Raw genomic sequence first — 26,474 nt, 5'->3', positions numbered from 1 at the left:
AGAAACAACCAAAATGAAAGTTGTAGATCTCGAAAAGTTATAAAACTTTGTAGTTGACAACTTTTTAATTTGAAATCATCTTGTCAAGGAAAACTACGTTTGAATTTCCAAAATTTTGAAATTTGAATTTTTTAAACGACCTTGGATGGACAAACAGTAAAAATAAAAGTTGTAGATCTTGAAAAGTTATGAAATTTTGTAGTTGATAACTTTTTCATTTGAAATCATCTTGTCATGGAAAACTACGTTCGAATTTCTTAAATTTGAAATTCAAATTTTATAAGTGACCTCGGATGGAGAAACTATCAAAATGAAAGTTGTAGATCTCGAAAAGTTATAAAACTTTGTAGTTGACAACTTTTTCATTTGAATTAGTTTAGGGCCTCGAACAATCAATTTATGCTCAGTTTTGTATAATATGTGGGGAACCAAAATGGACTGTAGACACAGGTGAACATGAGGTGCAGTGGTAGAGGAGTTTATGCACGAGGAAGAGGTTATGGGTTTGAATCCCACCCGACGTAAAGTGTGCAAAAATAGTGAAAAAATGGTACTCCAATAGAGTGGGTGGTGTGGCTGCCGGTGGGGACCTCCTCGGATTAAAAAAATGCTATTTTTTGCCTCTTTTTTGTGATTTCCGAAAATTAATTTGTAGAGGCGGCTCAATCGCTCCTACAAATACATGATTTGTAGAGACCCTTGCGTAGGGGCGGCTGGGCAAACCGCCCCTACAGAGCCTCTGGAGCTGCCCCTACAAATCATATTCTACGTAGTGTTTCTCATGGGATCTCCGTCAGTGCCGGTCTCGAGATTTTTGTGTCTACTACTAGATCCAAATTTAAAATAGAGGCACCTTCTAATATAATTAAAAACTTAAGCATCAATTAATACATATTATATATCAATAAAAAGGATTAAAAACTTCCTTGGGGGTTTGGTTGCCAAGGAAACAAACATGAGGTCTGATTTTTTAACAACGTCAAGAAAATGCAATACCCCAAGGACATATTTTCATGATTACTGATGAATAAGCATTTTGGTAGCACTCAAAAATATGGAATTACTTTGGCGGTTGCACTCAACAATATGTATTTTCTTGATGGTTTCATACAACCCCCAAGGTAATGATAAATCGTCAGGGGTTCAATTTCGCCCCTCAAAGAAACTGCTGGCCCTCAAAGATATTCTATTTTCAGGTAGTGCCAGAACATATATACTCATGAGGCTTGATCTCGGAGAGCAGCCATGCTCTTGACTGTCATCATGTGATGTTTGTGTTTTAATTATTTTATTTGTGTTTTAATTATTTTATTTTCTCTACTACAGAAAGCATCTCAAATAGGTTTTCAGAGACACATGTTCTGCTTGCCTTTATCTATGTGTCTCTAGAAATCAATAATTTGTAAAGGCATGCCAAAACCTAGTAGCCGCCCCTAAAGATGGTTTATGTAGTAGTGTTTACTTTTGTTTATGTAATACCATTAAGAAGTGGACTGGTACAATAACATGGGGCGTATGCAATAAAAAATTGGTTAACAGCCACCAGCGTTTATCTATTAATACGTTGGGTGGATGGTGAGCATTCACCAACTTAATTTCCCAGGATCAAGGTGAGATTGGGACGGAGGCCGAAAAGCATGATCCCCATGAGGTAGTGGATATCGTCGATTGCTGCACACCCACACGTCGATTTTCTCCGGCTGGTGGCTGAGCCAAGGCCTCTGACCTTCAGGTTAAGGCACCTAAATGCTCCAAGTCCACGACCAGGTGTGTGATCGACCAATTATTATAGAAACAAAGATGCATGCCATGCCGGCCATTAGTTGTCCACTCATTAATTAGCTTCTCTATATGGATGTTTAATTCTCGTCTACTTGCTCTGTCAAGTGGTGCATGGTAGAGTCTAGTCGAATACCATGATATATAACTACTTTCTATGTTCTAAATTGTAAGCCGTTGTAACTTTTCTAGATATATAATATGTAAGAATATTAACTAAGTATATCTAGGATGACTAAAAATTTGGAACGGAGGGAGTACAAACCAACTAGTCATGTCATGTAATTTGTTGTCACTTTGAGAAATCAAGAAATTCTTGTATGTATTCTCCATTTTGAGGAAATCTAAAAACCCTGAACGCACTTCCTAAACATTGGGTATCAAGCTCAAACTACTAATATCCCTCGATTGTAAATTACAAAATGTTTTGGCTTTTTCAGATACATTGTTGTTGCTATGTGTCTAGACATAGTCAGTACGTCAGAACACACAACCACTGTCGGTTATGGTGGAGTCGGCAGTGATAAGTATATCACTGCCGGTTCGTGGCTTCAACCAACAGGTTGGAGCCACGAAACGGCAGTGATAGCCTGTTTTGCAAAAAAAAAAAAAAATCCATAACTTTTTGTATGACATCCGATTAAGATAATCTTTGTATCAAAATTGTAAAGTTTAAAGAGATATAAAACTTTGTAGTTGATAACTTTTTGATTTGAGATGGCTTACAGGTCAAAATATGCAATATAAATTCTCATATGAGATTTGATATGATTAACTATGTCAAATGGAGATGAAGTCAACATCAAAGTTGTAGCACTCGACAAAATCTACAACTTTACAGCTAACAACATTTTTATTTGAGATCATTTGAAGTGTCAAATATACAATATAGGGTTTAAAATTGTGTAGTTAAAAGAACAGCACCAGCTGTATGGTCACATGTGTTGCGTAGCTCAGTTGGTATATGCGCATGAGGGGATGTTAACGTTGAGGTCTGGAGCTTGAATCCTGAGAAACACATATTTTCTGATGTGATAGGGGTTCCCACGGGGCAGTGATTATAAAATCTAGTGTAGCAAGTGTATATCTAAGTCCATAGCAAAAGCTATGTATCAAGGAAAGCCAAAATGCCTTATAATTTGGAATGGTGGGAGTACCGTCTAGATGCAACAACAGTCTATATGGGATATTCTAGTAATTATACTATTCTATAAGGATCACTACTGATGGCCTCCCTCAATTTCACATCACACCGCTTGGCTTACTAATTTTTTTATTTGAGTAAAGTTCATTGGGGTCGTCAAATTTGTTTGCCTATGTCATCTTGGTACCTAAAATCATAGATTCATAGGTTATTTGTTTAGGCCCTCAAACTTGTTCTATTATATCATCTGGGTCCCAAAACTCTTAAATTGCTTGTTTAGATCCCCAAACTTGTTCAAATGTGTAGTCTCTGTCCCTAAACTCACAAATCATTTGTTTAGATCCTCAACCTATGTTCTCATCTTTGTAGCACCCGGTTTTAAGAACAAAACCAGATACGTACCATATGTGAGCCCAGAAAGTCAAATCTCACATATAGCTACAAATAAGGGTAATATCAATAAACAATGCTTAAATACATAACGTATTAGTATAAAGAATATGACCTCAGAATATAGACAGCAGAAAGACAACTCCGATCCTCAGGCGAAGACTCCAAATCCACAGGGACAACTGACTGGTTGATCACAAGCCTAATTCCTCCAAACTCTAGCAATCTGGTACCCATCCGGGATTTTTATCCAAATAATTGAAAATAAAGCAAGCATAAGTACATGTCGTACTCAACAAATATAACATGGGGTTCATGAGGCTCAAAAGGCTGACACTGGTTTAACTGCGATTAGCTTTTAATGAGTCATGATTTTAGCATAGGAGTAGCAACAAGTTTATCTCAAGCCCATAAACACATGATCAGGTAAACACGAATAATGAATAGCATAAACAATTAACCATTAGTGAGCATCTTCATCATCCATATCATTAGTGTTCATCATCTATTCCGTAAGGGTTCCAAGGCCGCTCGTGACCGTGAGCACGACTGATATACTAGTTTTACACTCTGCAAAGGTTGTACACTTTCACTATGAGTCGTGATTTACCCTTTCACCCGAGGTGATCAGCCTCTTAACCCACTACCAAGGAAGGTCGGCAGGGTTCACTATGAAGCCTTTCAAAGGTTCGTCTAACAAGTTAGGGCCGCTAAGGTTTTCCCATCAATAAGCATGAACCCCCCTCCAAGGAGTGACTAACAATATACAAAGAAACCAAAGTGCACTCTCTTGGCAGGCCAAGATCATACAAATCGGAGCCCCTCTTGCGCCATAAAGGTAACCTCTAACAAGCTAGAAAAGGTCGTCATACTGAGCTAAAGCCAGAGCCATGTAGCCCTCACAGTTGTACTATAAGTCCCGAATGATCACTTACAGATAAGTCCTTAAGGAGAGGAATCTAGAGCACCATAAAAATAGCCCAATGCTCTAGCCCCCTGATTCCATGTTGCTAAAAATATCTTTTAATGTTTATTGCATATTACATTAGTCAAGTTACAAGATCATGGTCTTTAATTGAGCACTGGCTTCATACTACCCAATGCAATAACCCATAGGTATCAAGGTACAAGATATCAAATATCTAGGATATCCTTATTGGCATCAAGGTAGACACATGCAATATGAATTAAGTGATTAAAGGTGAATAGGTAGCAAGGATGATCCCATGCTATACTTGCCTTAAAAACCGATCCTTCGGTAAGCTTTAATGTTCAACGTTCTTCTTCTTTTTCTTCTTGATCACCACATATATCTCACCGACTGACTGAACCATATATCACCACACAAGCATCCATACAATCACACACGAAGCAGACAATAGATCTAAATTAGAACAGCACACCAAACATAAAATCAAGATGAAAAGTTTGTAAAACGAATCTATGACTCGCTACGAACACATAGACGCGAAAAGCACTCTAATCGGAGCTACGGTTGAAAAGATACAACTACCGAGAAATCTACTCATGAAAGAAAAATATAAAACCATTAGCTTCATGTGTTTTAATTATATAAAAAACATATATAAGATATTTTATAGATAACATAAATTAATTCAAACTTAGATTTGAATTATAAAACTAAAGTGAAAGAAATCATATTTTATTTATAAAACCTAATTGCATAAGTATAATTCAAATTAGAGTTTAAACCATGAAATTTCAGAAATAGTGACATGGTAAACACTGTTACTAACATGTAGATCTCATCGCTATGAATCTAACGCAACTTGAATGGGGCAAAATGGATCTAAAACGTAGGAGATATGATTTAAACAAGTTTTCCTTTAATAAAATAATAGATTAAATTTAATGACGAATTTTAGAAGTTGAAAACACATCTAACAGTAGTATAAACATGTAGATTATGAAATTATGAACCTAACGCAATTTGAACGAATCACATCGGAGTTAAAACGAAGAAGTTATGTCTAAAATAAAATTAGTGGCAAATTTGTAAATAACTGAAAACGTACTTTTAAAGTGAACCGACTAAAATACGCTTTTAAAAGAAGAAGACGAAGTCTGGGAAAACATTTTGGATGGCGGTCTTACCTAGGGGTACCTCGGCGACGTAGGAGGAGCAAGACGGCAACGGCAACGGCAACGGCGACGGCGAGAGAAGGATGAGAAAAATCTGATTTACTACACGAGGGATTTTTCAAACTAGGGGCTCCCTTTACGGTAGTTTTGGTGTGCTTTACCCAAGGGGTTGGTTGATATATATAGAAAGAAAAACTCCCCACATCCACGTCAACTAGCGATATGGTACTAATTGATGTTGCACCCTCCACATTTACAATGGGCCTAAATAATCATTAAAGCCCATTAGTAAATAAATGCATGGGCCTTTATGATTTATTAGGATTATTGCACATGGGCTTTGAGCGTTGCTGGGAAAACATGATATTTTATTATTTTCGGAATTGATTAATTTTGTGGATAAAATAATTCTAGAAAAATCTAGAATTGATATTTAAGCCACGAAAAATACTCCAAGACCACCAAAAATTTGGGGAAAATTCTTAGAGACACTTTGGAACATGATGAACCCAAATAAAGTATTTGGAGCTTATAAAAAGAATGTTGAGAACTTGGAACATAAAGATTAAGCTGAAGGAGGTAGGAATTAAATTCGAGAAAGAAGCTGGAAAATTCCTAGAGATAGATATTCGTCTGCTAAACCTAAAAAAACACACATTTTGCACATAGAAACACGAGATGCGACCGGCATGAATGCAACAAACACGTGTCTACCTTATGAAAAATTTTAAATTAATGAAAATTTTTATTTTCCTATATTTTCATGTGCATAATAATTCATAAATAAATCATTTTAACTCTATTTTCAAAAGTGGTAAATTTTGGGGTGTTACAATTCTACCCCCTTAAGATGAATCTCGTCCCCGAGATTCGCACGACGTCGACTAGGAGATAGGAATACTCTACCTTTGAATTCTTCTTTCCTTTCTCGTGCTGTTCGATTGTCTTGATAGGGATCCCACTTTACTTTGCATACCTGTAAATCTTACTCCAAGTAACTTGTCAAACTAACTCCAAAATTATGATAGGTACCTTGAGAAATTCCTTGGTAACTCCAATTACTAGGCCACCTTTCCTTTTTAATCCGTAATATCAATTCTCTTTCTTAGTATATTCACCTTCGAACGAAGCCTAACGAATCTCTTGGTCAGAAGGATATTCTACTACCAACCTTCAAAACATTAATGATTCCGATCAAGTTGCTCAAACTTGAAATACAATTCTTAGCCCTTGGTGTCATCCAAACCCTCTTAGCACAATTCTCCATTGCTAAGGGCATCTGTCACGACTTTTGCTTCTCTAGGTGATAGCACTTTTCCAAGTCATAAGCAATTTCATTCCAACGAGGGTAACACAAGCTCAAGACCAACTTAGTGAAGATGCTCTGTAGATTCTTGTGATCCTCCTATATGTCACTTTTACTTCCAAAAAGACAGTACTTCCACGCTCCACAATGGATAACTCCAAATAACATGTTGGTTAGTTCAACTCACGCTTCCTTAGTTGACCTCATGAACCATCCACTACTTTTCTTCTCGTATAAAGACACATCCCACACCTTTGACAAGGTGCATCATTATAGCTATAAAACTCTTGTCCGGATCTAGCAAAGCTAATACTTAGATTTTATTTCAATCTTTTCTTGGACTCCTTCAACACTTAGCTGAGGTCTCTTGATCCAAACTAACTTAAAAGCTTATCCGATAGCTCTACCAAAATCTTGATGATCTTGGTTAAACCTCCCTTGAACCTTTAATCAAACTTCTTTGAGACTCTGAGTTTCTCTCACATCTTTATGTACCACCACGCTTCTGCTGCACAAACTAGAACGTAGGATACTTCACCTTACAAATTCTTCAACTTGGCTACCCCCTTAAGAAAAGATAAACTAGGGGTCACAAGAAGGAAGCTTGCACCTTCTTCTAGATGAGCTAACTAATATCAAGATGTTCCGACATCACGATGATACTCTTGTGTATGGGCAAAAACAAGAAACCTGAAATTCCTTGCGAGATGAAAAACAGCAGCACAGTAAAACAGCTGTAACTCACATTCTGTTAATCCGATGAAGATACAGCTTATACCGTTGGAAAGCTTATAAAATTCTCCACAACTTACTTATAGAACACTTTTCCAAATTCTGTAGTTAACTTGGTCGAAAATGGTACACAACAGAAACTGTTCTGCGTTCCAAGCAGCACAGATGCATCGCCTTGTGATTTTCGTATCTCCATAACCAAGATAGCGATCAAGGTGATTCTTTCGCTCAGAGAAAGGAAGTGAAGTCTACTATTGTCCAAAATGTTCTCATGATTTTTCACCATCCATGAATAGAGATATAAGCCGAAAAGTGCAGGCTGCTCCGAAAAGACAGGATAGAGGAAATAGAAGAAAATCATAACCCAACTATTTATTTCATTAATCCTTATACCTTAGGCCTATAAATTAAATAAAATTGTGGGAACACCCGACAAGTTCATTGCAATCATTACAAAGATTCAAAACAATCATAACCATAATGACAATTCAACAAGCAATAAAGATGCATAATTCAATCATTGACTCAACTTGAGATACTATCGTCCTTGTTGTACCAGGGATAACAATCTTAAGACTTATCTTTAGATTACGCACGAAGGTGATGAGAAACAGTTCTAAAACCATATCAAATCAAGGGGTGAAGATGAGAACAAAGGCGTAAAACAAGCATCGAGGAGGAGATAAATATCAAGGATAGATATATATAGTAGAGAAGAAAATATCAAGGTTCATAGAGCAAGGGTTTTATAGCAATTTCAAAACATTAAGACAGCCAATTTCTAACTAAACTTGCGTCCTACAGTCAGCATTGCTCTGATACCACTCTGTAGCACCCGGTTTTTAGAACAAAACCAGATACATACCATATGTGAGCCCAGGAAGTCAAATCTTACATATAGCTACAAATAAGGGTAATATCAATAGACAATGCTTAAATACATAACGTATTAGTATAAAGAATATAACCTTAGAGTATAGACAGTAGAAAGACAACTCCAATCCTCAGGCGAAGACTCCAAATCTATAGGGACAACTGACTGGTTGATCACAAGCCTAATTCCTTCAAACTCTAGCAATCTAGTACCCATCCGGGATTTTTATCCAAATAATTGAAAATAAAGCAAGCATAAGTACATGTCGTACTCAACAAATATAACATGGGGTTCATGAGGCTCAAAAGGCTGACACTGGTTTAACTGCGATTAGCTTTTAATAAGTCATGATTTTAGCATAGGAGTAGCAACAAGTTTATCTCAAGCCCATAAACACATGATCAGGTAAACACGAATAATGAATAGCATAAATAATTAACCATTAGTGAGCATCTTCATCATCCATATCATTAGTGTTCATCATCTATTCCGTAAGGGTTCTAAGGCCGCTCGTGACCGTGAGCACGGCTAATATACCAGTTTTACACTCTACAAAGGTTGTACACTTTCACTATGAGTCGTGATTTACGCTTTCGCCCGAGGTGATCAGCCTCTTGACCCACTACCAAGGAAGGTCGGCAGGGTTCACTATGAAGCCTTTCAAAGGTTCATCTAACAAGTTAGGGCCGCTAAGGTTTTCCCATCAATAAGCATGAACCCCCCTCCAAGGAGTGACTAACAATATACAAAGAAACCAAAGTGCACTCTCTTGGCAGGCCAAAATCATACAAATCGGAGCCCCTCTTGCGCCATAAAGGTAACCTCTAACAAGCTAGAAAAGGTCCTCATACTGAGCTAAAGCCAGAGCCATGTAGCCCTCACAGTTGTACTGTAAGTCCCGGATGATCACTTACAGATAAGTCCTTAGGGAAAGGAATCTAGAGCACCATAAAAATAGCCCAATGCTCTAGCCCCCTGATTCCATGTTGCTAAAAATATCTTTTAATGTTTATTGCATATTACATTAGTCAAGTTACAAGATCATGGTCTTTAATTGAGCACTGGCTTCATACTACCCAATGCAATAACCCATAGGTATCAAGGTACAAGATATCAAATATCTAGGATATCCTTATTGGCATCAAGGTAGACACATGCAATATGAATTAAGTGATTAAAGGTGAATAGGTAGCAAGGATGATCCCATGCTATACTTGCCTTAAAAACCGATCCTTCGGTAAGCTTTAATCTTCAACGTTCTTCTTCTTTTTCTTCTTGATCACCACGTATATCTCACCGACTGACTAAACCATATATCACCACACAAGCATCCATACAATCATACATGAAGCAAACAATAGATCTAAATTAGAATAGCACACCAAACATAAAATCAAGATAAAAAGTTTGTAAAACAAATCTACGACTCGCTACGAACACATAGACGCGAAAAGCACTCTAATCGGAGCTACGGTTGAAAAGATACAACTACCGAGAAATCTACTCATGAAAGAAAAATATAAAACCATTAGCTTCATGTGTTTTAATTATATAAAAAACATATATAAGATATTTTATAGATAACATAAATTAATTCAAACTTAGATTTGAATTATAAAACTAAAGTGAAAGAAATCATATTTTATTTGTAAAACCTAATTGCATAAGTATTATTCAAATTAGAGTTTAAACCATGAAATTTCAGAAATAGTGACATGGTAACCACTGTTACTAACACGTAGATCTCATCGCTATGAATCTAACGCAACTTGAATGGGGCAAAACGGATCTAAAACGTAGGAGATATGATTTAAACAAGTTTTCCTTTAATAAAATAATAGATTAAATCTAATCACAAATTTTAAAAGTTGAAAACACATCTAACAGTAGTATAAACATGTAGATTATGAAATTACGAACCTAACGCAATTTGAACGGATCAAATCGGAGTTAAAACGGAGAAGTTATGTCTAAAACAAAATTAGTGGCAAATTTATAAATAACTGAAAACGTACTTTTGAAGTGAACCGACTAAAATACACTTTTAAAAGAAGAAGACGAAGTCTGGGAAAACATTTTGGATGGCGGTCTTACCTAGGGGTACCTCGGCGGCGTAGGAGGAGCAAGACAGCAACGGCAACGGCTACGGCGACGGCGAGAGAAGGATGAGAAAAATCTGATTTACTACACGAGGGATTTCCCAAACTAGGGACTCCCTTTATGGTAGTTTTGGTGTGCTTTGCCCAAGGAGTTGGTTGATATATATAGGAAGAAAAACTCCCCACATCCACGTCAACTAGCGATATGGTACTAATTGATGTTGCACCCTCCACATTTACTAATGGGCCTAAATAATCATTAAAGTCCATTAGTAAATAAATGCATGGGCCTTTAGGATTTATTAGGATTATTGCACATGGGCTTTGAGCGTTGCTGGAAAACATGATATTTTATTATTTTCAGAATTGATTAATTTTGTGGATAAAATAATTCTAGAAAAGTTTAGAATTGATATTTAAGCCACGAAAAATACTCCAAGACCTCCAAAATTTTGGAGAAATTTCTCAGAGACACTTTGGAACATGATGAACCCAAATAAAGTATTTGGAGCTCATAAAAAGATTGTTGAGAACTTGGAACATAAAGATTGAGGTGAAGGAGGTAGGAATTAAATTCCAGAAAGAAGCTGTAAAATTCCTAGAGATAGATATTCGTTTGCTAAACCTAAAAAACACACATTTTGCACATAGAAACATGAGATGCGACCGGCATGAATGCAACAAACACGTTTCTACCTTATGATAAATTTTAAATTAATGAAAATTTTTATTTTCCTATATTTTCATGTGCACAATAATTCACAAATAAATCATTTTAACTCTATTTTCAAAAGTGGCAAATTTTGGGGTGTTACAATCTTAGAACTCGTACAAATGTGTCTAGGCCCATGCCCATATGCTGATGTGGTATGCTAACATGTAGAGCCCGCATGTCAACTCTATTTTCCTTCTTCGTCCTCTCTATAAATTTGAAATACATATTTGGGACTCTAAATATTTTTAATAAATAACTTTTCAACTATAAAGTTGTAGATCATATTAATAACTAGAACTTTCCCATAGACCATATGTCAACATCCTAGGTTTTTTGATAATTTTAAATTTCAAAACCAGTGGACTTAAAAAAATATTTTGGGACTCTAAACAATTTTAAATTAGAAACATCTCAACTACAAAGTTGTAGATCGCATGGATGGCTACGAATTATGAATTAGTTTTTGATGCAACTATTTTTAGAGAAAGGACTCTCAAGATGTCCGTCTCTATTAATCGATTTTTAGATGCAATTCTAGAGACAGGTCTCTTAAGATGTCCGACTTATCTATTAATTGATTTTTAGAGAACCATTGAATAGCCGCTCTTAATAGTGATTTTCAGAGATGAGGATCTTAAGATGTCCTTAGAATGGCCGCCTCTGCTAATAGTGATTTTCAGAGACAAGCATCTTAAGATGTCCACCTCTGAACATCGATTTATGAGATAGGCGTCCTAGTGTCCTTGGGATGCCCGTCATTATAAATGATTATGGTAGCGGAGGCTGTCTCCTAAAATCTTTTTTGTGGTAGTGATACGTGAGAAGAGCTGCAAACCACGTCAAGCTTTCTTTGTAGTTGGATCCTGGATTGTTAGGCAGTTTGAGTTGCATGTTGAGTCTATGATTCTTAAGGCATAATGGGTCTCATTCTTGTTTCTTTTTCACCTTATTTTTTGTTTTGCTGTGTGTAACTAGCTGAGTACATCGTTTGAGTGGAGAGGTTTGAGTGGAGAGGTCAGACAATATGTCACTCGAAACCATGCTTCCTTTTAAAACAATTCACACTTTTTTATATCATGTCTTATTATTATAGGTTGCAAGCCCATAAAGGTTGAAGCATTGAAATCAGTTATTAATCGTGATGTACTTGTCCCTGACATACGACACAAGGTGAACATACTCCCTCCGTCCCACATTAGTTGACATTTTAGAATCTCTCACAGAAACTAACGCTGAAGCCAAAAAACCAAAATGCCACTTAAGAAATAGAGATAGAGATGTAGTAGGGAAAAGAGAAATTAAAGATGCATTGGAAAAAGAGAAAGGTGCATTGGGAAGTGAAAATATCAAATATCTTGGGACAAAATTTGAATGCTATAAAATTAAGGTCATCTATTTTGAGATGACGGGAGTATATTACTCCCAGTTCTCGGAAATATAAGACCTGTCTATTCATTCAAAATATGCTTTTGACCAACAATTAATCTAATAATATAAGGATATGGTCTTTTTGGTTCACATTTATCTATATATGGTTTGTTGTGATTATAATTGTGTAACTATGTTTGTAACTCTCAAAAAAATTGTGTAACTATGTTTCAGCATAAAAGTTGTAGGAGAACTTTTAGCCCATGATTATCTCACTTCTGGAGGGTTAAAGTGCATGTTATATTTTGGAATCAGGGAGTATAATTATTTTTTCAAAGTACGTACCTATATGCAGCAACGTGAAAAAACACCACTCTGACATATATATTTGAATGCCTAACTGAACTATCAACATGTTTGGAATCTTTCTAAAGGATGAACAAAGTGGCATGCCCGAAATGATTGATGCCATCGGAACAGCCCTTCGATCAATGGGCGACGGCGAGATCAGCATTTCAGCATATGACACAGCATGGGTTGCGCTTGTGAAGAGCTTGAATGGAGATAACACACCGCAGTTCCCCTCGTGCATTGATTGGATTGCTCGGAATCAGCTGCTAGATGGATCATGGGGTGATGACTTCTTGTCCAAGACCGGATTATCAATACCCTTGCCTGCATCATCGCACTGAAATCATGGAAAGTCCACGACGATGCATGCAAGAAAGGTACTCTCTGCACACCGACTATATATAATACATTCGGGCACCTAATTTAGAACACCAAATAGATCAACAATGCATTGCTTAAATGGCACAAAAATGTTTAACGTTTTCTTTTTCAAAGCATATTTTTCAATAAGGATCCAACAATATCATACTTTCTGCATATCATACTCCCTCGGTTCTTTTTTATATGTCATATTAGCTTTGTCCTAAGTTAAACATTATTATCTTTGACCAACTATTTTAAAAAATTCTTATAGTTTCACAACATATGAATTATATATTATGATAGTATTTTTCATAGTGAATCTAAAAACATAAATTTTATAACATGAATGTGTATAATTTTTTTGAAATCAATGGTCAAAGATACAAATGTTTGATTTAGGACAAAGCTAATACGATATCTAATAAAATACGGAGGAAAATGTAAAACATTTTTTGTGTGATGAATGGCATCATATAACACTTATATTCTTAATGAATGTCGAAATGTGTGGGCGTCTTATATTTTGAAACAAGGGAGTTAGTTGTATGATATCACAGTCCTGGGATTGTTAACAAGCTTATCACTGTCAAATGTACACATTAATAAACACAATCAATTAACTAAGTGAACTCAACACGATTACCTTAAGTAATAAGCGATCTTGGATTCTTTATAGTGAACATCCTTCTGCATCTTGATGGCATGAATTTGACTTGTTGTAGGTTTGTCATTCATCTATGAAAATATGTGGAGGTTAACCAAGGATGATGATAATTGGACGCTATGTGGCTTTGAGATTATCTTCCCTATGTTGCTGGAGAAGGGCAAGAACCTAGGTGTCGACATACCACTTGAAAGCAATACCTTGAAAGCAAGAACCTAGATGATAATTCTTATAGTTTCACATGCGATAACACGACGCATCGACAAGTTTCGTGATTTTCGGACTTTGTTTGCATTTTATATAATATAAAATCACATTTCCGGCAAGTACCTCGACATGTTAAGTCAACGAGATGCTCGAGATTTCATGTGAGTTCCTAGATACAGCCTAAACATACCCTAAATATCATGAGTATCAATTTTTGGATGACCAAAGTCCATTATTCCATGTACCTGTAGTTCAAATTTGAAATCTCCCGAAAAATTCGACGAAACGAAATAAACTAATGAAATATATAAAAAAAAGTCAAAATTGCCCCAAATTTTAAAATAGAGTTTGAAATACTGTCACAAGGCCCCAGAAAAAAATTTGGGCCCAAAATAAAAATAAAAAAATATTTTGCCGAGTGCAATGGGGGGCACTCAGCAAAGTGGGCTTTGCCGAGTGCCGGCCCAGGGGGCACTCGGCAAAGTTGATTTTCAAAAATAAAAAAACATTTGCCCTAAAGCCCACCGGCACAACCCCCGCGCGGCCCAACCCCCCCAGCCAACCCGCCCGCTCCCCCGCGCCCAACCCCACCGCTGCCGCGCCCCTTGCCGGCGAATCGCCACCGCCGGCGAGCCCCGCCCTCGCGCCCGCGTGCACCCGCGCCCAGCCGCCGGCCTCCCGCCCGCGACCGCGCCTGTCGCCGGCCGCGCCCACCGCGCCCACCCCCCGTCGCCGGCCGCACCTTGCCCCGGTAGCTCCCCGCGGCCCGGCCCCCCTCACCTCGGCCGCCCAGAGGTGGCTGGCTGGTGCCGGGCCGACCATTTCCGGCAGCGGCGGCCATGTCCCGGCCGTCCCTTCCCTGGCCGCGCCGCTCATAGGAGCAGGGGAGGTAGGAGGAGCAGGGGAGGAGGGAGGAGAGAAGGGAAGGGGAGAAGAGGAGGAAGAGAAGAGGAGAAGGGAGAAGGGAGGAGGAGCCCCGGCCGCTGTCCACGCCTCGTTAGCGGCGGTGTCGTGCCCTCGGCGCCCCACTCCCGACTCCACCCACCGTCGACGAGCACACTAGGTTCGCCCTTCCCTTTCTATTCAAATCATGCAATGGATGTCGGCCATCGAGCCCTTGTTAGTAGTAATAGTTGTTGTATGTGGTTTTCGGCCATCGAGCCGTTGTTTGTGGATGTTGGCCTTTGTGTTGATCTTTTTTGCAGGTGTTTGAAACCTCCCCATGCAGGGGAGGTTCTGCCGAAATTTTCAATTGTCACTAATGTATTGCCTTTTTATGCAGGAGGAGCCCCTGGCGGAGGGACCTCGGTTACCCCGATTGTCTTCGTCAGCGTTGCAGGTCTGACTGCACCGACTCGCGGCGCCACTGCACCGACTCGCCATAGCCCTGCTAGCCTGACCTCACCGGCACCCTAGGTATAACCCCTCTATCCGTATCATGGTCTTAGGTCACTGATCCCAGATAGGCGTCTCCCGTCCGAAAGAGATACGGTCAAAGTTATGCAGGTCTTTGCATATCTGCGAGCGTTTCTGTTTCGGATTGTCTATGTTTTTTGGACAGCCCGCGGATGCGTAGATGGGTTAGTTTCCATAGTCCGCTCCGGTCCGAGATGGTGTTTCAGCATCACCCCCTGTTGTTCTCCGGATACACACTCTCCCTTGCAGGACGTGTATCGGGAGAACAGCGGGGAGGTGCTGCCGAAATTCCATCTCGGATAGGAGCAGAGCATGGAAACTAACCTCATCTACGGATCCGCAGGTGGGATTAGGACCTATCCTCACCTATTAGAGAGTAGGAACACCGCGTAGATGCAATTGATGGTGACTCATATGTGTTGATACGTCTGTTAAAGGATGGAGGACCGTGAGTGGATGTACACGCTCCGGAGAGACGAGCACGATTATGACTTGCTGTTTATAGTCAAGGTCAAAGAATTCTTACAGCATGCATTTGGCGAGAGTGCTGGAGGCCATTCTCTAGTGGTTTGTCCGTGCAGCGGTTGTGACAACAGTAGAAGGAAAGATAGGTTAACCATGGGTAAACATATTGTGAAGTTTGGATTTACTCCGGGCTACCACCGGTGGATCCACCATGGTGAAGCCGATCGTATCAGGGAGGAGGTGGTGAGACCACGGCTCGAGGCTTTCGATGATGATGCTAGGGTAGCAGACATGCTAGATGACACGCACCAAGCTCAGTTCACGGAAGGACGTGACAAGGAGGAGATGGAGGCTGCCGCAGATGCCTTCTACCTGATGTTGGACTCGGCACAGAGACCCCTTCACGATCATACTAATGTTTCTCAGCTGGATGCCAATGGTCGCGTAATGGGGTTGAAGACTGAGTTAAACCTAAGTCGAGAAGGCTTCAACAAGATGGTGGCCATGTGGAGCGATATGCTACCGAAGACACACATTATGCCGAAGAACTTGTACGAGTCAGAGAAGCTCCTTCTTGCACTTAAGATGTCGTATGACAAGATACATGTGTGTCCGAAGGGGTGCGTCCTATTTAGGAAAGAACACGTGGATGCAAAGTACTGCCCGAAGTGTAAATCCTCTAGGTACGTGGAGGTAGACTCAGGCGATGGCTAGAAGAGGCAGCTTAAGATCCCCATGAGAGTCCTACGACACCTTCTGTTCCTGCCGAGGCTCCAACGGCTATTCATGACCGAGGAATCCGCGAAACAGATGACATGGCACAAAAACGGCACACTGTACAATCCTGAGAAGATGGTACATCCATCCGATGCTAATGCATGGAAGTACTTCAATTCACGGCATCCTCTAAAAGCAGAGGAGGCTCGTAATGTACGTGTCGCGCTGGCAACAGATGGGTGAAATCCAGTGTTGTCTTCAACCCGGATGCCACTGCCCAGGCTTACTCTGACCCGAGCATCCACACTAAGGTCAGAGACTACACGGAGGCGGTTAGGGCGCTCCGTGGCTCAAATCACAATCTGAGCACTGAGCCCCTTGAGACAGAGGTGATCGTGAGGCTAGGGCAAGGCAGGAAGCATGGGCGATTGTGGATTGCAGACGGCGCTGACTCCTTGAGCTCTGCACCCTCTCTCTTCGACGTGAGGGCATGGAGCACGGCCAGAAGCCTTCCCATACGTGCACGGCCTACTCCAACACTGTCGTGGGTTGACGAACTTCAGGTAATTCCGGTTTCACTCGTCGTACATTGAACGTTACACACATTGATCAGATTTGCAATACTGAAACATGTGATTGAAACACTGCAGGCTGAGCTGGCAGAGACAAGGGAGACACAAGCGCACCTGACCATAGAGCTAGAGGCCACGAAGAAGCAGATGGCGGACATGTATCAGATCATGCAAACCATCGGGCAAGCATCGGGTGTCCAAGTGCAGTTGCCAGCTCCAGCTCCGGTTCAACACTTCACTCCTGTGAGTATGAAAGTTTAATGTGTTCGTGACGTTGTGATTGTCGGCCTTCGTGCCGTTGTGATTTTCGGCCTTCATGCCATTGGGATTGTCGGCCTTCGTGCCGTTGTTTCTTGCAGGTTGGAAACCTCCCTATGCAGGGGAGGTGCTGCCGAAATTTTTAATTTTGAGTCTAACACATGCAATCTCTTCTCTTTTGTGCAGCCTCCGTCGGCGGGTTCAAACAATCCCGCTACCGTGTCACCGGCGGCTGATCGCGTCAACCCTTCGCCGTAGTTCGGTCCTTCACCATAGTCCGGGGGGCCACACCTGCAGTCTCCGTCGCCGCAGTAGGGATGTTGAACTTTGTGATGTTGAACTTGTAATAATAAACTTGTGATGTTGAACTTTGGTGCATTTGTGATGGATTTTCGATGGATTTATTAAATATGCGTGTGCTTGTGATATATAATGCATGTTGGTGATATAGATGTGATGATTGATGTATATATATATTCAGCGCATGGTTCCATGTTGAAATATAGTTCCTTTATCTAAAAAAATGGTAACAAAAATGCTTGATGCTCCCCCAACCAACCTACTACATTGTCCAAAATCTAGATTTTTTTTCAAAGACATATTAGTATTGGAAGACTGGTGGATGAATTACAATTGCAAAAAGGGCGAAGGGAGAGATGGGGAAAGGCGCCTCATTTGTTGAGTGTGCTCTGGGTGGGAGAGAGGAGGGAGGAGGAAGGAGGAGTTTGTGTTGTGTAGCTATCACTGCTAGCTCAAGCCACCAACCGGTAGTGATAGTCTTAGTAGCACTACGGCCGGTTCATGGCTTGAACCCGCACTATTTGTCACCGCTAGCTTGTGGCTTAAGCCGGCAGTGAGAGGGACCTTCTTTGCTAGTTCTTTAGGAGCCTCAATCATTGTCGGATTTTCAAGTTATGAACCCGTAGTGAAGGGTGGTAGTAATGGGAATGTAGTGAAGGTCAGTAGTAGCGTATAACAAATGTAGTCAACCACTATATATATATGGTAACTCTTATTGCTCCTATCTTCTGCATTACGTCAGGCCCCTTATGATTATTTACTCTAATTGCACCTAATGCAGTAGTGATGTGTGTTTTTTCGGTCCTGTTAGCTACTGAGGTGAACCTCTTTGTGACAGTTTCCTATACCGATACCCATACCCGGGCGTGTCCGTGCGTGCATGCCTTCTGGCCTCCGGCCATATGATTTGCCCTGCCCTTGCATTCCTTCAGTCTCATGCATTTGCTGGCATGATGTTGGGCACTTGATTTAATCCGGTTCTTTGATCTTTGAACTTTTTCTGTCATTGCTTGCCCAACACGCACTTGCGTAGGATTTTATGATGTTCGATTTCTAACAAATGTAGCAGTGATAATGTATCACCATCGACTTTAATAGAACTGTCAATGAAAATAGTGTTGGTAAAAATATTTTCAATAGTAGTGGTCCAGCCTTTGGGCCTCTGCATCACCTTATATTATGCTTGTTAAGTAGTGGTTGCTTACGCTTGTTTTATTTCACTACTTGTGTAAAATGATGGATGAATACCAGAAGGTGGATCTTTGTTTTGTTTTATAAGGAGTAGAGGGAGTGTGTATATTTCCCCAGTCAACTGTCCCATGGAGAATGGAGCTTCAAGACAAGATTAAGAATCATCTTTCGCTGTGCTGTGTTAAGATGTATGTATTAATGTAATGGATGTTAATCGCTATGTAAAATTGTGTCTTGGTACTTTGTAATTTGTCGCTATTTGTGTAATTTGACATCCTGAGCATACATATAGTCGTTAAAAGTTGAAACTAGACATGAGAAACACAAACAATAGAAAAATATGAGTGAGGCTATAGTTGAATACTAGCAATAAAGCACATGCATTAACCTGAAACAACAAACATTCGTAAATTTTGGTGAATTTTGAACCCTGCTTCACTAGCTCATAGTTTATTCTGAGGGAAAAGATAAAAATGTCCCTTTGCTAGGAGCTCCACCAAAAGAGAGACCTTATTCTTTTATCAAGATGAAATGTGCACTGGTCCAGAAACATTACAATGGACGAATAGAGGTATGCCTCGTACAGAGTCGCCACCGCCGTCGCCACTCCTCACTCTGCTGCTGCTGCCGCCGTCGCACCTAGGGCCCTTCTCCTTCTTCCTCTCTGGTGCGTCTGCTGGAGACAAGAAGGGGAGGGGACCCATATTTTTTCCTGCAGTTTTTCTATTTAGTTGATTAGGGTTTAGTCCAATAAATCTTCCAGTGAAATGAGATGATTTTCGGTCAGGATCGTGTTTTCTTGCGATGAATTCGGTGATTGCTACGATGAGATCGCCGCTGTAGGCGTTGATTTGATTGGCAGGCGGCCAATTTGTGGTCTTTATCTGCAAGGGGAGGAGTGCTTCTGGGAGTCCCCTATGAGGACTGTGACTCCGGGTCATCGATCTCATCGTCGATGGTCGCGTAGAGGATTTCGAGCTCTCCGATTCTACAGCCTATGTCGTACCTGACGATGCAACTGCCGATGTTCCTTCAGCTATTTAGATGCGTTTTGGACTAGTTCGAAGCACTGGATCTTGCGACATGTCTAATGTTTTGGGGTTAGTCGTTGGATTCGGCGTAAGGACTGCACTTTGATTTCGGTGTCCGAGAGAAGCCATTGGGGAAGAAGACGATGCAAGAATCTGTATAGAATATTATGTATTTTTATTTTCAGATTTTTCATGTGTAATTTGGGGTGTAATGTGTCAAGATTTAATATAAGTCCCTATTCCCTTAAAAAAAATCAGCACTGGTCCGCAGAAGTTCGATCACTGCGTCCCTTCTGCGTAACGATTCCTGGCTAATTTCAGTTGTTTTTTTGTTGATTTTTGGACTGTATGAATTGTTTGTAGAAACGCTGGGGTAAGGCGTATTCTGCTCTGATATAAATAAAGATATGATTTTTATGGCGATTTGTGGGCCAATCTTGCGATAGATGAGTATTTCTGACACGTTTATGTTACTTCTAGTTATGTCGATTTGTGTCTGCTGAAGGGACTAACGAAATTATTTGTGTCCAATGGTTTGTGGGGGCCAATTCTATGAATGCCCTTGAGTTGCTTTTCTACTGCCTTTGATGTCGCTATGAGAAAAGGAATGATCTTGGTATCATGGGTGATGCAATGAGAAGAGAAAAAAGAAGAAGTAAATATATCTCTACACATTCTATTTGTAGGCTTGGTACCAATGATCTCTATTAGACTCTACAGGTGTGGAATAAGTGAAGCTGTGGAACCCAACATCTATGTTCACATTCAGATTTTAGTTTAGTGTGAAAAGAAGTTTAGCAATATATAAAGTCATATCCTTTCTGCTGTCTAGAGTGGTTTCATCTAGTGGCCTAGTACCCACTATGCTGGAATGGTCATAATTCTAGACTCCTTCGAATTGTTATGCCCAACTTCTGGAACCCAATTTTTTTTAGCAATTTGGCCACAACTGGATGCTTATATATCACTTATTTTTTTATACTGCAAATTATTTCATCATGTTCTCTAGGATTCTTTAACCTGGGACTTGTCAGTCAATATATGGACCTGAGCACTAATAGGAACATTTGGACATAAAAAACATACGACTACTTCCATAAAGGCCCCTGTTGCATTATTCTTGGAGGTGTACTATGAGGTTCTTGTGTCCATGTAAGCTTTAATATTCCCTCTGAAAAGTGCAGACACCGTTATGGGTCTGCAGTTCTCCATTCTTCTTATTTATAGGAACCTCCTGCCTCCTAAGGATCAGTTTAGCTGTCATCTTCCTCTTTCTTTGGCAAATCTAAGAACTTTTGGAAGTAAATGGAAACATGACATAAAATTCACTAAAGTAATTCTTCAATTTTTAACTCAATCCATGATTATTATGGCAGATATGGTGGAATTCATGAAGAATCTTGCTAGGATGGATGTGGATATGAGTGCTGAAGAAAGGCATTTGTTCTCAGTTGGTTTCAAGAACACTATCGGGGCAAAGAGAGCATCATGGAGAATCATTTGCTCACATGAGCAAAAGGTCACAACTGATCGTCAGACTGGTGTGATGATAGATGCCTATAAAAAGAAAGTAGAAGATGAACTAAGGAAGGTTTGCAATGAAGTATTGTCAATCATCGCTATTCATTGCCTTCCCTTGGCCAATGCGGATGAAAATGTCGTGTTCTTTTATAAGATGTATGTACAGGTTCCTTGATTCAGCAATCTGTTTCTTATTTGCCTTTCGCTTTTTCTGATGATGCCCTATTTTCTAATGATTATGTTCAGAGTTTATTTTCTATCTGTATCTCATTAACTTTCCAGGTAAATTGATATTGCTTTTGCCAAGACAGTACAATTTTGAGCTCAAAATCTCTTTTGAAGAGCTCATTTCCTCCAAAAGCTTTTGTGGTAAATCATTTGGAAAGCTTTCATGATTGATCATCATTATGGTAGCAGGAGCTCCAGAAATTGGTGTGTGTGTGTGTGTGTGTGTGTGTGTGTGTGTGTGGAGGTGGGGGTGGGGATAAACTGTCTGGTTATGGTTTGATAGGTTGTGGGTCATATATCCATGGCTCACCGCTCACCTGACTATATATTTGTGCTAGAATTCGTTGGAATTCCTATTTTTGTTTTAAAATGTGGCATTACATATGCAAATAAAATAAAAATATATATGCCAAAGCAAAGGTTATGAAGAAATGATATACACAATCACAATATTCATTGTATGTGTTTTAGAATCTGTGCACATTTTTAGAGAAGCACAAAGGTACTTCTCGTAATGGTACTAGATTTAGATGATTTACTATCTATTTTTCGATAACTAGAAGGGTGGGTCTGGTGCAAGCGGTAGAGTCTTACCGCCTGTGACCGGAAGGTTCCCGGTTCGAGTCGCGGTCTCCTCGCATTGCACAGGCGAGGATAAGGCTTGCCACTGACACCCTTCCCCAGACCCCACACAGAGCGGGAGCTCTCTGCACTGGGTACGCCTTTTTTTACTATCTATTTTCGATAAAGAAAACAATAAGCCACTTCTTTCCTAGTGGAGTTGCTACCGAGTACTGGATTTAGCTGAAGCTTCTTCAGTTTATCAATACATGTAAAGCTTTCTTGTAATAGTGTGTTATCAGGTAAGATGTTCAAAAAGGTAGGAAAAGAAATAAGTTTAAATAGCTGAGCCATCTGCCGGTCTCCAGATGTTCAGCGAGTCAAGCGGCTTTAATATAATGATATGAGATTTTGTTACATTGGCCTTCATTTTTAGTCTCTTTATTATGAAAGTCACTATATATGAGTGTTTTTCAGTCTTACAAAATTGTTTCCATTATATGGTAAGTATAGTGAAAATTTTTAAATAGCCTACTTCATTTCTGAGAAATAATTACCATGATTATCTTGGTATCTCATTATCCTGTCCATGACTGTTTTGGATACATCAACATTGGACAATTGAATGGTGTTTCAGTAGTTCTGAAGTGCTTGATCAGTCCATTGTGTATCTGACGCTGTAGGATGATACAAGGAATTTTACGTGGTCTATGTGTGGCCCTGGTAATCTATTGACATTAGGTCTGATTCTCTATCATTTCACTAATAATGTCTCCACCGTAGCGCATGCATGTTGACATCGTACTCCTGTCCTACAATATTTTCCTTACCTGCTTTAGATTTGACTCCTAGACTGTTGCAGGAATGGTGACTACTATCGTTACTTGGCTGAATTTAGCACTGGAACTGAAAAGAAAGATGACTCTGATCAGTCACTTATGGCCTATCAGGTGCTAAATCTTCCAAATATTATACATGGGCTCAAATGAACTTTTCGGTAAAGCATATCCCTTCCTGTTAAAATAACGAACATTTGCTGCAGCATGCCATGGTTGTCGCCTCCAGTGAGCTCTCACCTGCCCACCAGATCCGGCTTGGCCTTGCTGTCAATTTGTCGGTCTTCTTTTATGAGATAATGAACTCTCATGAGAGGTCACTCATCTTCAATGGCTTGTTTCTCCCTTTTCATTGATGTTTCAATTTCATAGATATTCCTATCCACTCATGTTACATGTTTTGAAACATGGGCTTACTTGCAAAGAGGTGACTATTTTCAAATAAACCATTCACCTGCTGCAGATGCTTTATTACTAAGTTAAATTATTTTGTTTTTCCCAAAAGGCATTTTGAGACATTTAGCCATTTGCATAATTAAACCTCACGAACACAATATTTAGTTAAAAATGCGTTTTACAGTCTGAATCCACTGGATGCTAGTTGGGCACATGCTGCCCTTTCCTATGAAAGGCATTTAAGATTATGTTTGTTTTCCCCCCCTCCTGGAAGCTGCATTTGGCCACGTGATAGATGTGGTGTCATTCCAGTATGCCGCTTGACAGACCACTAGTGTTTAATTGCATCAAGTTCAGTCTCTGAGTTTCATGGTTACCTCTCTTTTTCAGAGCTTGCCAAGTGGCAAAACAAGCATTTGATGAGGCTCTTACTGAGATAAATTCTGGTGAAGGGGTTTACAAGGATAGCACACTTATGATGCAGCTTCTGAAGGACAACTTAGCATTGTGGACATCAGAACTAACTGGAGGTAATCCATCTTTGCAAAAATACTTACCGTTAACTAATGGTCACATAAAACTTTTTATCGGAGACAAGAAATGAAGTTGTAACTTCCTTTTTTATGTGGTATCATCTTAAAATATAATTTGTTCTGTAGAAAGAGCAAGTAGTAGAAATTTGTTTGTATGTCCTTTTTCATTTCATCTAGATTATTTTGTAGTATAACTTATAAGCTGTCAAATTCCTCGTAGAATAATGGCTAGTGGGTACTTGGATCTGCCATATGGTGGAACAATGACTTAACTTCAAGTGAAAATATATGCACACATTTTGCAGACCACAGAGTCACTACAGAAGATTTGATGAGGGAGTTGCTAGGCATAAACAATTATTAGTAATCAGCCTATAATGACATAAATAACTTGGATGTCAAGTTTAACTGTGCCTGATTATTTGCTATAGAGTGGCCTGCAGAGTACTGATAATGCTTTACTTTCCTTGACATTCGGTTGAGCGGAAGCTTTCCTTCATCTTCATTTATATGATGATAAAACTTACAGAATATTACTTATCATAAATACCTATTCAGTTTCAATGGCTGAATACTCACAATGTGCCTAGAAAATGCATTCATCCTTACATGGTACTAATTTAGGAATTGTAGATTAGGGATTAGGACCTAACTAGTTATTTAATATTAATAAATTCTCGACATCATTACAACACAAAGATTTAACCAACATGTGTTTCTTCATTTTGACAGGTGAAGCATCCAAGGATAATGATGTCGACATGGAGGTATAGTGCCTGTGCCTATGACTTGAATTTGGATATGTTAGTAAAACTCCATGCGCTTAAGTCTCTTCAATGTATCTGAAACAATGAAGTGGTCAAAATACTACTATTTGTTTGTCTTATATAAATGATTTCCAATATAAAAGCCTGGATCTTACATTGAAGAGTGAAGTGATGTACAAAGTTCGTTCCGACTGTTCTGTTGATGTACTTCAAGCTATTGGCATCTACCATTTTATATAATTTCCCAATCTTCTTTCATTTTTTTGCATGTTAGCTTCTAAAGTGCAAATCCTTCTTGAAATCTGGACAGAAGTCCATGTCCTACCCATCCAGAATTGCAAATTTTTATTAGCAAGCTGCAGTAGTTGCTGGCAAATTTGAAGTTTGTACGATCTTACAGTACTGACATGTTCTAAGATGGCGGTTGACAATGCGCAGATACATCTTCAATGTTTGTGTAGGGTTGACAATGCGCTGATACATCTTCAATGTTTGTGTAGGGTTGATTGATATGTGCTCAAGGAACACATAACGCACGCAAAATATCCAAGTTGCGCTGCTAGCGAATCCGGGTCCTCGAGTTTTTCTGCACCAGAATTCAGAAGAGCTTCGCGTATTTTTCTGAAGTTTTTCTATTCCTCTGTTTTGGGCATCGTTTGGTCCTAGAGTCAGTGTCCTTACTAAGTGTTTCTCAGAGGTCTGGACTGGTGACCATCCAGCAAGCTTTGGTCATATTTTGTGAGCTTGTGCTGGTGACCACCCAGCTCTGATGTTATGTTGCTTTTTTTTTTCGGTGCTTTAGAGGCATCTTTGTACACCGATGACAAACTGTCTCTCTTATCAATGCATTAAAGACTGTCACTGTCGTTATTAATCTAGCTATGCTGTTCCAGGTGATGCTGTATTGGCAATTTACAGTGATGAGAGTGAGTTTTGAACTAAATACACTGGAAAACCATCTAAGCTCTGCAATTTTGCTGATGAACATGTGGGGGTGCAGATTTTACTGTCTGGTTGTCAGGACCCTGGTGGGCTGTTGGACCGGCCAATGGTCAAGAGAAGTGGGCTGGGCCATCTTGGGCCCATGGAAGGAAACAACGATACAAAACTCACTCTGGCAACCCATCCTGGCCACGGTGCAGTGGGCCCCATCCAGGCTCGCCGCCGCCGGGTCGGCCTTCGGCAAGCCGGCCGGCGACCACCCCCGGCATTCTCCAGCCATCACCAACCCAGTGTGAGCTGCGCTGCGCACACCAAGGGGGCAGAAACGGCCATGAACAGGACGACCGCAGTCTTGTATAAGTAGTAGCCTGGGCAGCCTGACTATCGATCGTCCTCATCGAGCTGCCAGCCTCTGCAGTGACAAGGGGATTCCAGAAAAGAAAAAAAAAACTTTGGCTATAGCTGTTGTTCCGGTTGATGCCGCCGGACACTCCGAGCTCGTTCAGCTGGGTAAGGTTCTCGATCGATCCAGAAGACCAGGACGCCCTCGCTCATCTCCTGCGGGCCCGCGGTCGCGCTGACGTTAACAACACCCAGCGCGTGGAAGCTGGAAAGCTTTCCCAAGCTTTCTAGGTACCTTCCACG

General features: G+C 40.0%; 2 protein-coding genes across 2 annotated transcripts in view; both read left to right on the top strand.

The window, feature by feature from the left end:
- Nucleotides 1–26,474, top strand: part of LOC136484114 (LRR receptor kinase SERK2-like) — a 272,567-nt gene that overhangs the window by 131,667 nt on the left and 114,426 nt on the right. The gene's annotated exons all lie outside the window — the stretch shown is intronic.
- On the top strand, nucleotides 1,583–25,757 carry LOC136482655 (putative 14-3-3-like protein GF14-H). The gene is made up of 7 exons (XM_066479864.1): nucleotides 1,583–1,767; nucleotides 21,422–21,722; nucleotides 23,218–23,305; nucleotides 23,398–23,507; nucleotides 23,978–24,117; nucleotides 24,853–24,887; nucleotides 25,388–25,757. Exons 2-7 carry the CDS (start codon nucleotides 21,424–21,426, stop codon nucleotides 25,391–25,393), a joined length of 678 nt encoding a protein of 225 aa, XP_066335961.1. The 5' UTR covers nucleotides 1,583–1,767; nucleotides 21,422–21,423; the 3' UTR covers nucleotides 25,394–25,757.

The sequence above is a fragment of the Miscanthus floridulus genome, chromosome 9, assembly GCF_019320115.1.
Source record: "Miscanthus floridulus cultivar M001 chromosome 9, ASM1932011v1, whole genome shotgun sequence".
In the NCBI taxonomy this organism is placed as follows: domain Eukaryota; kingdom Viridiplantae; phylum Streptophyta; class Magnoliopsida; order Poales; family Poaceae; genus Miscanthus; species Miscanthus floridulus.
This window is presented reverse-complemented; position numbering and strand designations above follow the sequence as displayed.

Bases quoted from the DNA above. Each gene is read 5' to 3' on its own strand.
- LOC136482655 (XM_066479864.1), top strand. From the start codon at position 21,424: ATGGTGGAATTCATGAAGAATCTTGCTAGGATGGATGTGGATATGAGT. The intron at 21,723-23,217 runs GTATGTACAGGT...AGACTGTTGCAG, and splicing joins GTCGTGTTCTTTTATAAGAT to GAATGGTGACTACTATCGTT. The intron at 23,306-23,397 runs GTGCTAAATCTT...CATTTGCTGCAG, and splicing joins AGTCACTTATGGCCTATCAG to CATGCCATGGTTGTCGCCTC.